The 13440-nt window shown below is 41.0% G+C and overlaps 1 protein-coding gene and 1 long non-coding RNA gene across 2 annotated transcripts; both read right to left on the bottom strand.

Annotated features, from left to right (window-relative positions):
• Positions 1-153: 153 nt before the first annotated feature.
• LOC311026658 lies at positions 154-1862 on the bottom strand. Its single transcript, XR_014598509.1, has 4 exons — positions 1829-1862; positions 1702-1728; positions 1245-1267; positions 154-472 (listed from the first exon to the last, which is right to left on the bottom strand). It is a non-coding gene; the product is annotated as an uncharacterized lncRNA (long non-coding RNA).
• Positions 1863-5634: 3772 nt separating this feature from the next.
• pa2g4a (proliferation-associated 2G4, a) lies at positions 5635-12053 on the bottom strand. Its single transcript, XM_084030328.1, has 13 exons — positions 11893-12053; positions 10601-10729; positions 10306-10411; positions 8883-8952; positions 8687-8779; positions 8423-8486; positions 8171-8249; positions 7914-7992; positions 7665-7798; positions 7486-7580; positions 7267-7394; positions 7100-7153; positions 5635-7001 (listed from the first exon to the last, which is right to left on the bottom strand). Exons 1-13 carry the CDS (start codon positions 11972-11974, stop codon positions 6939-6941), a joined length of 1176 nt encoding a protein of 391 aa, XP_083886454.1. The 5' UTR covers positions 11975-12053; the 3' UTR covers positions 5635-6938.
• Positions 12054-13440: the final 1387 nt, after the last annotated feature.

Below are 13440 nucleotides of genomic sequence, written 5' to 3'. Positions count from 1 at the left end.
ATTATTCAGGACTTGTGAATTTAAAATTAGTCTCAATTGTAGAACAAAATCCCATTTGATAACTTAATTTCTTATCATTTCTTCTTAAGTATAAAGTAATATTTATACACATGAACCAACAAATCTTGTAGGTGAAAATTAGGAGAAACGTGCCAATTTTTAACGGTGTTTATTGTTCAATACACCACATGACAGTTGGTAAATAAGGTTTACGGTCCATGAACAAAAGCAAGCTGTAGTTCTGATGTTGAGAGATCATCCAGCGTCTTTGCCTCTGTCAGCCGATCACTGCAGGCTCCATGACATGCGCAGTCATCCGAGATCAGGATTCAGGCCTGTGTTCCACTGATGGAGGCTCCACTTCAGCCACATGTGTTGATCAACTGCAGCAGCTCCGACGGGAATTACAGCTTGCAGGGGGATGAGGGCTTACTTTGACCTCTGCCTCATCTTTCGCCTTTTACGCTTCAGCCTGTTGAAAAACAAAAAGCCATCAGAAAAAACGTTTCCTGTTTTAAAAAAAAAAAAAAAAGGCAGACAGTGTACAAATCTGGGATGATTGCAAAAGCCAACAGTACTTTTAATGGCCAAGTCAATAAAAAAAAAAAAAGGATAAGTGTTTGCCAATGCTGTGCAGGAATGCCTAAACTTGTCTTTTGTTAAAGATTTAAACAGAAAATACATTAGACATGTGATCATTTTAAGACTTGTGTAAACTCAAAACTGATAAGGTTTTCTAAATATTTTTTTAAGGCGAGCAAGCAAGCCATTTTAAAAAACTGGTTTGAACTAGGAGCCATTATTTCACCTATTGAGTAGTAACTGATGTTCACATGCAAATATTTAGGATCACGGATCCATTCATATGTCAAAAGCCATGTTATGTACATGACACTAGTAGTTTACCACGGCTGAGCATTTAAACATGGACACCAGCTATACATTTACAGCAGGTGTTTGAGTTTCCACAGTGATAAAGCTTTGCACCCAAAACTGCCAACACTTGCTATAACAAAAGCAATGTTTCAATCAAATGGTTTGGTAGCAGCACAATTTACTCGAGTGTGCAAATAATGTTTTGCGGTTTTTAGCACTAATAATGGCATACATGGAGAAAATGGTATTTCTTTCACACATCACTATGTAAATATTCATATGTTTCTGTGCCTGTTTGCTGGTGTATTAAAAATGCTCCGAAGACAACGGGTAACTAGTCATTTGTACAGTTGGTAATCAATGCTTACCTGCGCATACGCTTCTTCCTCCACTGCAAGACAAACAGGGGACATGTTAGTATGGTTGGTGCAGCCGTGTGCCCTTCCCACTCTTTGATGCAGATAAACTACACTGGTACTTAAGCCGCTAAACAGAAATGTCAAATATGGAGTTTCTAACCAAAATCAAAATGACAAAAGGTTTACTACTGCTAACGCTAGCAGCGTGCGTCACTGGGGGCCTTCATGAAGAATAGCATTTGCACTGCTTTGCACGTGTTTTTTGACGCAGTCAAATTATTTGTACACTGGCAATAAGAGCCGGAGAGATACAGGCGAAAGACGAAGATACGGACGAAACACAAATATAGTCAGTCAATAGACGAAACACGCTGCTCAGGGGGCTGCTATTCAGATGCTAGCTAGCAGCATTCACTGGAACAGGAAGTTAAAACACCAATTCATGGATATCGGCAGGTCAACTCACCTTGGCTCTCATCGTGTGGAGAGAATTCTGTGAAGACAATACAGTTGGAAAGATTAGTAACTGCGGATGGTTAGTAAAAACATTTGATTAGTTTGGATTCTGTTAGCAGCAATAGGCTTGTCCATACCTCAAAGCGAGAAGAGCAACGGAAAGAGGATGTGACGAAGAAACAGGGAGGTATTTATAGGGGTGTTGACGTCATGTTCAAGCGCCAACTGTGGTGTTCTTACCTCATTGGGAAATGTAGTTTAAATGGTTAGGTCCGCGACTCCCCAGCTCAATAGCCTTATTTTAATGTAATATTTTTTCTCAAAACGATATACTTATTCATTTAACAAAACACACTATTATCCCGGAAATAAAGTTTTAAAAAGTCTGCTATTCATTATAAAATATGTATTTCCAAATCATGCAATTCAAAATAAATTGAAATGTTAGTTTTTAACAGACAAGTAAATTAGATAAATACCTAGTCCTAGACACGCAGCAAATCACAGAACGGCTGTGGCTTATTATATGATAATAAGCTCCAGTAGTTGCAGTAGTGTTGACATTTTTAAAGGTAGGTTAAAGACACACCTTTTTAATCAGGCTTTTAACTAATATTTACATTTTTATTCCATTCTTATGTGCTACTATCATATTTTATGTTGTTCCTTCTAGCTTGTTTTTTGTTTTATTTACCTATGGTACAATTTTTAATTTTATTTATTATCTTACCTATTCTTATCCTTTTAACTGTTCACTCCATTTATTTATCTTTTGTCATGGTCTTAATCTTATCTTATGTCTTTAGGTTTTAAGGTTTTAGTCCAGAGTTTCCTCAGGGGGGTCCTCCACGCTGGGAGCTGAGTCCGGGCTGCTGCTGGGAGTACTATCCTTGGGTCCCTTCGGCCCGACCAGCTGTTGTCTGTCAGGGTCGGGGGGCCTGGGGCACTGGTGCCCCCCCCCCCCCCCCCCCCCCCCCCCCCCCGGCACAGTCTGTGACTCCTCCCAGTGTGGATGGCCCCAATGACAGCGCTTCCTCAATCCTCAGCGCCTTGCCATGTCTCCCTATTGCCGGTATTGTGTGTGTGTGTGTGTGTGTGTGTGGAGGGTGGGAGGGAGGGAGGGAGGGGTTTACTTTATTGTTTTTTATCTTTCTTGTGTAAAGCACTTTGTGCTGCACACCTGGTGTATGAAAAGTGCTCTATAAATAAAGTTTGATTGATTGATTGATAGTTACTAAATTGACATTGAGATTAATTACGTTAAATCTGTTGTGACAGCCCAGAGAAGAGAGTGCAGGAAGGCTGAACGAATCTGGCGGAGTACTAAACTTCATATTCACCATGACATCTATAAAGAGAGCCTTCGGGCCCACAATTTAGTCTTAAAAAGTGCGAGAGAAACATACTTCTCCAATATCATAAACAACAACACTAATAAGGCGAAAACCCTATTTGCAACTGTTGACAGACTGACCAACCCCCCAACACAAATACCAGCTAAACTCCACTCCACACAGAAATGCAATGAGTTTGCATTCTTTTATACTAATAAAATTGAAGGCATCAGACGCGCCATCAATATCTCAAACAAAAAAGTTGGATCACCACCCTGTTCAGGCAAAAGTAACACAGCAATGATGGCAAGCTTTAATGCCATAGACTCTAAAACTCTAGTGGAAACGGTGACAAATCTAAAATCATCCACCTGCTGCCTTGATGCTTTACCTACCAACTTTTTTAAGAATGTTTTTGACTGCCTATCAATAGACGTATTGCAAATAGTGAATAACTCCATTCAATCAGGCAATTTCCCAAAGGCCTTCAAAACTGCAGTCATTAAACCTCTTCTAAAAAAGCGGAGCCTAGATGCCTCTATTATCAACAACTACAGACGAATTTCAAATCTACCCTTCATAAGTAAAATAATTGAGAAAGTTGTCCTCCAACAACTAAATCACTTCCTGGCTTCAACTGGCTGCCACAACAACTTCCAGTCAGGATTTCGACCTTTTCATAGCACCGAGACGGCCCTTATTAAAGTTGTAAATGACATCCGTCTTAACACAGACTCTGGCAAAACTTCAATATTAATGCTATTAGACCTCAGTGCTGCATTTGACACTGTCGACCACTCAATACTCTTGGACAGGTTGGAAAACTGGGTGGGGCTCTCAGGCACAGTCTTAAGCTGGTTCAAGTCATATCTACAAGATAGGAACTATTTTGTTTCCATTGGCGACTTTGTATCAGAACCTACCAATGTAACGTGTGGAGTCCCCCAAGGTTCAATCTTGGGGCCGACCTTATTCAACATCTACATGCTCCCACTAGGACAAATCATGCAAAATAATAACATTGACCACCATTGCTATGCCGATGACACCCAAATCTATGTAGCACTATCACCAAACGACTATCGCCCCATAGATCTTCTGTGCCAGTGCATTGAGCAAGTCAAAGACTGGATGTGCCAAAACTTCCTACAACTAAATGAGGATAAAACTGAGATAATTGTTTTTGGTGCTAAAAAAGAAAGGTTTAAAGTAATTCAACACCTTCACTCTCTGTCCCTGAAAACCTCAAACAAAGCCAGAAATCTTGGGGTTATTATGGATTCTGATTTACATTTCGACAGTCACGTTAAATCAGTAACAAAATCAGCCTACTATCACCTAAAAAATGTAGCAAGACTTAGAGGGCTCATGTCAGCTCAAGACTTAGAAAAACTTGTACATGCCTTTATTACTAGTAGGCTAGACTACTGTAACGGTCTCCTTGCAGGTCTTCCGAAAAAAACTGTCAGGCAGCTACAGCTTGTTCAGAACGCTGCTGCTAGAGTTCTTACAAAGACCAAAAAATGTGAGCACATTACACCAATTCTTAAATCCTTACATTGGCTCCCTGTATGTCAGAGGATTGATTTCAAAATCCTCCTGCTCACATATAAATCACTACATGGTCTAGGACCGAAGTATATCACTGATATGCTCCACATAAGACTTCTAGACCACTAAGATCTTCTGAGAGCAATCAGTTAGTGATTCCCAGAGTAAACAACAATCACGGGAGAGCATCATTTAGTCACTATGCAACAAATGGCTGGAATAAACTTCCTGAAGATGTAAGACTTGCCCCAACTCTGACCACTTTTAAAACTAGACTGAAAACTTTTATGTTCACCATAGCTTTCTGCTAAATCTTTTAATGTCTGCACTGTTTTTAATTATTGCAAATATGTTTTTATTCTCTTTTCTTTCTGTAATGCATTTTTAATTATTTTTTATTATTTTCTTTTAATTCTTCTATTTTTTTTTCTTCTCACTTTGTTTTATGATGTGAAGCACTTTGAGTCTGCCTTGTGTATGAAATGTGCTATACAAATAAAGTTGCCTAAAGTTGCCTAAATCAAAATCTATTTTTCTTTCTTATTGATCATTAAATACATTCTCTAAACTGAAAACTGATTGATGCGACAAACAAAATAACATCCCAATGCTCAGAAGGGGAATAAAGATTATATTTATATATATAATATATATATATAAAATATAGAATTATATGTTTGTCTTTTACACAGATAGGCAATCTATCACTGTATAGTATAACTGTTCAAATAAACAGGCAGGAATGTCAGCTTTTGTTCAGATCAGGCCGGTTGAATATCTAGTGTTGCTATAAAGAGGCTGTTATTGTTTCCAACATTTCCCACAATTGCCCAATACAACAAGATATTTGAGGGCAAGCAAAATCTCAAAAGTATAGGTATCATATTGGCAAACTCTAGTGAGTCTGTATCTCATTCACTTCTTCTTCAAACCACAACCTCTGAACTTAAATGCTTAGCTTTTGGACTTAAGAAGGCAGGTCGTCATATTTTTGCATCGCATCATTGCAGACATTTCCAATACTGAACTTGGTCAAACCCTTCAGAAAAAGAACAGAGATATATGAAAATGTTTTTATTTCATTAGATGTAAAGTTCCATTGCCCACTGATTGAGCTACAAAGCAGGATTTTATTATTCTGAACATATTCAATTGTTAACAAATCCGAACCAACACTGACCCAGACCTTAAAGTGTAACTCAGATCTCTTAAGGTCCAAATCCACTGAAGACACCCCTAAAAAAACATATAAAGCTGGGCCAGCTTTAGTTCTCATGCTTCACAGCACTAATGACGGTGTAAAGCAAGTAACCAGCATCACTAATAAAAAAGTTTGTCAAATGTGGAAAGTGTACTTTTCTATCTATTCATAAAATTCAAGGGGAATGGCAGTAAATGTAGCAGTTTGTTCCCTAAAAAAATCAAGCGGATTACAATTGTTTTTTGCTTGTATACTTAAAATATTCCAGTCTTGTGCTTTAAAAGAATTGAGCGGGGTTAAAACATTGTAGATTCAGCAGAATATTTGGTCAGGTCTTGACGATGGAAGAGTAACCATAAACCTTTACTGCATTAACTCAGACACAAAAACCTTTTTTATAAAACAGTCCTGGTCATTTCTGTCTTTTATTGTGAGTTTTGTTTGTTCAAATTTATAATTTAACCCTTTACTGCATAGTGGAGTTTAAAAAAAAATGTTTTTGCTTGATGCCTGAACCCTCCTAAACAGATTGTTACACTTATAAGGTGACAAAAGTGCTCATAAACCTTCCAATAAAATCCCAATAATTTCCTTTTACTCTAAATATTCGTTTACATATAAACAAGTTTAGATAACTTGTAACTTGGTTACCAAAGGGTCACACCATGTGCCAATTCCTGTTCAAACAGGAGAATCCATGATGGCCGCAGACACATGATGCCTGAGGAACACAGATTACAAACTGATTCCCATTTCTGTTGGTATCATCCAATAATCCTTCATCCACATTTGGATAAAAAAATAAATTAAAAAAAGCCCATTCTACGCTTCAGTTTTACTTCAAAAATGAACATGAAGAGGACCAAAAGATTAAAAAAAAAAAAACAGGCTGCGGTCGCACCCGTACCATTTGACAACAATTATTTTCAAAGATGTAAACCTATTTGCAAATATTCTTTATTACCTACTCAGGTTGAGGAAGAAAAAGCACATGGTACTTTCAATGAATGCAGTAAAGGGTTAATCATCCATGTAGGATCTTAATTAATATGTTCAATTTGTGAAATCAAAGGTGTATAATGGGCAGAGTTTGGGGCAATTTGTCATGTTGTCTCTTGCTTCTCTTTGGGGTCTTGCAATGTGTGGAAAGGCAGTATTTATTTATTCTACGGCTTCTGTGTCCTCGGTTGGCTGTCCAGTGGCATTTTCTGCTGTCTTTGAGGCCTGCAGGTTGTTAAAGAGGGAGGAGCAGTTTAGTGTGGTGACAAGGAGTTGAATTGTACAGTGTGAGGGTTCATTGTTGTCGAATAATAATAATGTACCTTCTTTTTCTTTTTCTTCTGTGTTTTACGGCTTGCTGAGCTCTGTAGTAAAGTCTGGGGAAGAGGAGAGACCTTTCATTATAAAAAAAAACTTAATAAGACGTTTGACGCAGTCAGTGTCTGTGTCGAAAGAGTTGATGTCAAGTAAAGTGAATTTACGGTATTACCCTTAGCTCTGCATCCTGAACTTCATGCTCTGACTTGTAGAGCTCAGGATCGAAGGGTCCGCTGGTGATTCTGTGAGGCCCGTTGGCCATCAGTAGCACTGTGAACTTGAACTGAGCGACACACTCTCCTGAGAACAAAGCCATAGCAGGAGGGGCCGGTAAATAAATAAGAAAGCTGTTAAACAGCAAAATAATCATAACAGAGCGGTGGACACTCACCCTCTTTCTCTTGTAGCACGCTGAAGGGCTGCAGCAATTCATGTTTGGCACACTCCACCACACCCAGACGGGCTTTTGCCTCATCCTCGAACGCTCTGACGGTAAATGGTGGGAAGTAGTAAGTAAGTGTTTGAGCCAAAGTTTAATACGAGTAGTGACACAACATGCGGTTTTCATACCGGAGAGTAAAGGGCATGGCATCAAAGCGTCGTTCCACTTCGCTGAAGAATGTACGGGAAGTTTTCATCTTCAAGCCATACTGCTTACTGGGGTCCCTCTTATAAATGGTGGTCCTCAGTCCTCCATCTCGGGCCTAAGCGTAAATGACAAGATGATAAAAACAATCAGTAACTGTTCGTTAAGTGTTAATAAACTACAATTTCAGCAGCTGTGGGTTTGAATCAAGTAAGAGAAGACAGCACTATTACCTTTCCTTCTCCGGTGCTAATCAAGACGTCCACAGCATAAACTTCATGTACCTCAAATTCTGCCTTCTCATGGTCCTTCCTGAACAATAGTGTCAACAGAAGCCAGTGAAAAAGATGAGCAACATGTTTTGCACTCGACTCAAGGTTGAGAGGACCGTGTTCCTCTAAAACAATTTGTTGTTCAGTTTTTCCCAAATGTAAGGTTAATTTCCATTCATTAATTCCTTCCTCCAGTGTGAACAAAGTGTGTAACGTACCTTTGCTGGTCTGTCGGGTTCTGAATGATGGTCTTCTCTCCATCTATGACATGTTGCTTTAGCTGATGAGACAGCATACCTTTAAAACACAGAGCCGGGCAGATAAACTAATGAATCTCTTACAGTCACCATCTTCACATTACATCAACAAAACAACAGTCATTTAAATGAACACTGGCAGTTTCCCTGAAATGTCCATGTGATGACACACTGAGAGGAAAAACGTGATATTTTATATGAATAGCCACTCACCCTCTATAGGAGAGCATTTGAACGACTGAGCAATCTTGCCCCAGGCTTCGGTGACTTGAGAGTTCTGAGAGACAGAAAAATGCGTTCACATGCAAAATACAGTTTTGCCCCGATTGACAAATTAAAATGAGGACAGAGCAGCAAAGCAAACCTATTAAGAGGATCTGCAGTGAAATGTTTAGGAGAAAAAGACACAATCTGACAAGAGTTTTAACTTTGAAGAATAAATGTAATCTAAATCTTTTCATGAGCCTCAACTCGTACCTGGTTGCCAGGTTTAACAAGGCGAAGAGCTGCTTCGGCACAAAGATGGGCCGCTTTGATTACATCAGCTTTCCGGCCTGTCACAGGATTGTCCTGCAGAAATAAGACACAGTGAGATGAGTACTTAAAAAGGAGTGCTTCAACAGGACACTGACCGGGGACGAAAGCAGCATAAAAAAATAAAAAAGGCCCTCACCTTACTGGCTCCCACCACAAAGCTGTGAGCAACATTGGCAATAAAGCCATCAACGTGAACCCCTAGATCTCTACACAGAATTAGAGGAAAAGTAGAGATGAGTGTATGAAATAACAATAAAACAACTTAAACTGATCATCTGTCAAATTCAGTACAAGTTTAACTGCCACTCAGCTGTCAAGGTAACTAACACTGAGACAGGAACCAATCAATTACATCAACTCAGGGAGGACAATATGACATCATCGACTTTGTAACAGAAGACTGATAAAGAAGGTCGGACACAAAAATAATCTGGAATGCTCATTAAACAGAAGACATATTCCAAGGTGGATTTCTTTTTGGCTGTACATGAGCTGGAATACATTGAAGGACTTATTGTGAATTCAAGGGAAAACGTGAGAAAGATACAAACCCAACATGTAACCACATCACCACAAGCAACAACAAACATATTTAAAACACTGCAAATCCACACACAGCACAAAAGACGACACAGAGGACAAAAAAACATACTTGGCCATACAACAACTAAGATGAGCAGACTTCCTTTTTCCAAAGCATAAAATTGCTTTAAAGGAGTCATCACCTGGTTTTATACGTATCCAGCCCCCCTTGGATCGCTTTGGATCAATTCGTAAAACTTATTAGAAAAAAAAAAAAAAATTTTAATCAAACATTGAGCTTGTTCTGACCCTTTTTCGTACCGCGATTTTATCACGCGAGATTACGCGCGAGGTTTTGACTGGTCCGGATGTGCATTGTATAATATGTAATGAGGCGCGCGTTGATTCGCCGCAGGAAGGACAGAGCCGGGGGGGCTTGCCTGCATGCAGACTCCAAAACATAATGGCGGCGCTTCGGCGATTTCAGGTAGCGGACGGGGCGGGGTTGGGTGGTGAAAGAGGGGTGGGCTTATGCAAGTAGCCGCCACGGTGACGTCACCGAAGGCGCAGAATCAAAATCTCGTGCTTTAGGAATGCACACCCTTGTGTGCTATTCCTGTTCGGAAAAAGAGCAGAAGCGAAAAAAACGGCGCCACTTTCAAACTCCAGCCTTTCAGGCAAGTTTCAACTGAGGTCAAACACAGATATGCATGTTTTAACAAGAGAAATTGCGATTTCCAGGTGATGACTCCTTTAAAATAAAATGTGATGAATGGGATTTTGCAGACAGATGGCCATCAAAGCTAAAATCATGTGACTTAACGGCTAAAAAAACACCTGTTCTAAAAATGCCTAACCTTACTTGCCGTATGCCAGACAGGACAGGAAGACAAGACCCGATGAAGCAGACAGACAACAGCCAAGAGAAAACCCTCACACACAAGCCAAGATGTCACGTAGAAAAAGAGGAAGACAAAAGACTCAAGACACATGGGGGTGAACAGGGGGGTGACATAATTGCAGATCGTGGTGCCTACATTTTGACCAGATCCCCATCTTTAAGTGTGTAGTCTGGGTCACTCTTCAGGGGAGAGAAGTGGCAAACACAGTTATTGACTGAGACGCTGGTGGGAAAGGCAATGCCTAGAAGAGGGAAAAGAGAACCACCAAGTCTTCATTTGGAAAAAATCCACAAGTTTAGCAAGAAAACTGTACAAGTCTGGGGTGATTGAGACTTGGAGCAACAATATGCATGACTGCATCTGGACTCCTCTTGCTTTGCCGACATCAGTTCACCTGAATAACACTCATAGACTATCATCTTTAGCTCACCTTTCTTCATGTCCTTCTCCTTCTTGAAGACCTTTCCAGTCTCAACCATGATGTAGGCATCCCCCTTCTGACAGAGGCTGAGCACTGACACCCCAGGCGTGGCCGTTTCCACAACCAGACGAAGAGCCTCTGGGTGACACATAATGCAAATGATCAAGAGGCACAGAAGTGGAACCAAGTAGGTCAGATATATACATTAATGTAGCATTATATGCGATGTGAAACCAGATACCATATTAGATTGTCTTCAAATTAAAACTGAATTGACTGCTGCACACTGAGTGAAGTGAAAAGATCACATAAATCAACCCATAGTTAAACACAATAACTTATCATCAGGGAACTGACACAAAAATATGGTGATTATTTGAATCTGTTAATAGTGCCGAGTTGTAGGTGATAAGTATGGGGAAATAAAGCAAGGCTTTAAATAGGCCTGGGTGATATGATGATATATACTATACTATAGTATAGTGTATATCCTGTAGTAACTATAGGATACTCTTATAGTGTGGTAATGTCCACTTCAATCAGGCAAGGTTGCAATCAAAACCTGCTTCATAATATTAAAGGTAATACCATTTTGACCAATGACCAATTATTGTATTTGAAAAAAAAAAAAAAAAAAAAAAAAAAAACATTACTGTAATAACTTACAATACATACACGTAAAGTCACAGACTGTGTAAACGAGGAACATATCTCCCATTCATGATTTCAAATAAATAAGCAATACTCGCCCAGAAAGGTCAAACGACTGGGTCTGCAAATGCGATAATGTGATGTGAATAACGTCGGAGTAACTGTAATCTCTCATTTATACCTCATGTTATTCCTCTAACAGACATATCAGCTCGTCTTTTAACGTTATGCCTCTTAAACAGATCAACATCAAAAGTTAAGAATTAAACTAACACAAAGAAGTCAGCATGTTTCTGTGGCTTAATATCGGCGGCTGCCTGCTTATCTTTTAACGTTTGCTTATCGTGTTTCGCCAACTGTACTTTGCAACTGGCTGAGCTGGTTAGCTAGTTAGCACCCAACGTTAGCCGCCTCCAGCAGCCTACAACGTTCATCAGCAGTAACAGAGGAACTAGCATTAGCAAACACTGAAACAACCGCACCTGCTAGCTAACTGGCTAGCTAGCCAGTTCGGCTAGCATACGTTTGCCTCGTATATAAACCACATGGCTGCTGCTGTGAGGGACACTGACGTGAGCTGGCTGCACGACAGGCCGGATTAAGCAGGTTATCTCACCCTGACACCAACAGCTACTACTAAATATACTCACGGTTGGCGATGTCACCACCCATCTTGTACTTGGTGACCACCAGGTCCTCTGCTATGGTCTGCTCTTGCTCGTCGTCGGACATCTTGGCAGTGAAGTTTCAGTCGCTAGTCGGCCCTCGAAAAGCGACAGCTCCCTGCAGCTCAGCACCGCTCTGACGGCTGCTTCTGCTTACACCAGCCTCCCACGGGCCTCCAAACTCCTCCCACTTCATAGTGACGCTACCGACGTCACAACGGCCCCGACCCGCCAAAAGGGAGGGATTCTCCCAAAGTGATCTTGTGGCAGTAGTATGTATCAAGTCATTGTTCATCTATTCAATGTCGTTGCAAAGGATGAGTTCACATAAAACTATATGTATATATTATCCGTCCAATACTGACCATTAAGAGATCTACTTATTCAATTCGAATGTAAGCAATGGGGGACAAAATCCACAAAAATGTATTCAAGTGTGTATCTGAAGCTATTGTGAGGCAGCAGCCTGTATTAGTCATATCAAGTGGAAAGGAAGGAGGAGCTGCTGGAACTGAAGCCGGTCATATTTAATAGAACCAACAACTTGGGGAGAAGTGATGCGCCTTTTGTAGTCCATTATTGTAGTTCTCACCGCAGACCCACGTTAATCACCGGTGTCGATCATCAGCCGGCACATTATAATGGCTTAGTGGAAGTCTGGTCGGATTCTCTGAGCACCGTGGGGGTCTTTTCCTAGATCCTTTCTCCTTCCACCTTTCCCTGACCCCGTGACGTTTCCACCGAGGTCAAGGAAAAGGCGTTAGGACCTTTTTTTTTTGTCCGACCACCCCTTTGTAACTTTCTCCCTCCCCATGAAGTCCACCACATCTCCCCTCTACACCTCGAACTGTCACCAGCCGCCACAACCTGAAATCCCTCACTCCCTCCACTCTCTCCTCAACTGTTCAATCCTCACTAACATCCTCAGAACAGTTCTCCTTAATGCCTACAGAGGAAGCCTCCTCCATCCTGATGTCCTCACTCTCCTCTTCTTTGGACACTCTCTGTCCCCCCACCTCACGACCAGCGCGATCATCTCCTTCCCCTCCTTGGCTGTCCGAATCTCTGCGAACTAACAGATCAGTGTTGCAAGCGGCAGAGAGAAAATGGAAGAAATCGGGCCAGCACGAGGACCTTGCTCACTACCACCACCTCCTCTCTGACTTCACCTCAACTGTTTCGGCAGCTAAATCTGCCTTCTACCTGGCAAAGATCAACTCTTCCGCCTCCAACTCCAGGAAACTCTTCTCCATGTTCTCCTCCCTCCTCACCCCTCCTACCCCTCCCCCTTCCTCCCTTACTGCTGATGACTTTGCAACTTACTTTACCAAGAAATTAAATTACATCAGCTCCTCATTCACTCCTATTCCTACATCTCCCCCAACTCTCAACTCGGATGGTCTTACCAGCTTTAGCCCCCTCACCTCTGAAGACGTTCACGCACTTGTTACATCTAACTGTGCCACCACCTGCTCCCTCAACCCGATTCCCTCCTCTCTTCTCCAAGACATCTCACACGACATCTTGCCATTC

This window comes from Eutrigla gurnardus, assembly GCF_963514095.1.
Source record: "Eutrigla gurnardus genome assembly, chromosome: 2".
Classification (NCBI taxonomy): domain Eukaryota; kingdom Metazoa; phylum Chordata; class Actinopteri; order Perciformes; family Triglidae; genus Eutrigla; species Eutrigla gurnardus.
The sequence above is the reverse complement of the archived record's forward strand: the minus strand, read 5'-3'. Positions and strand labels throughout refer to the sequence as shown.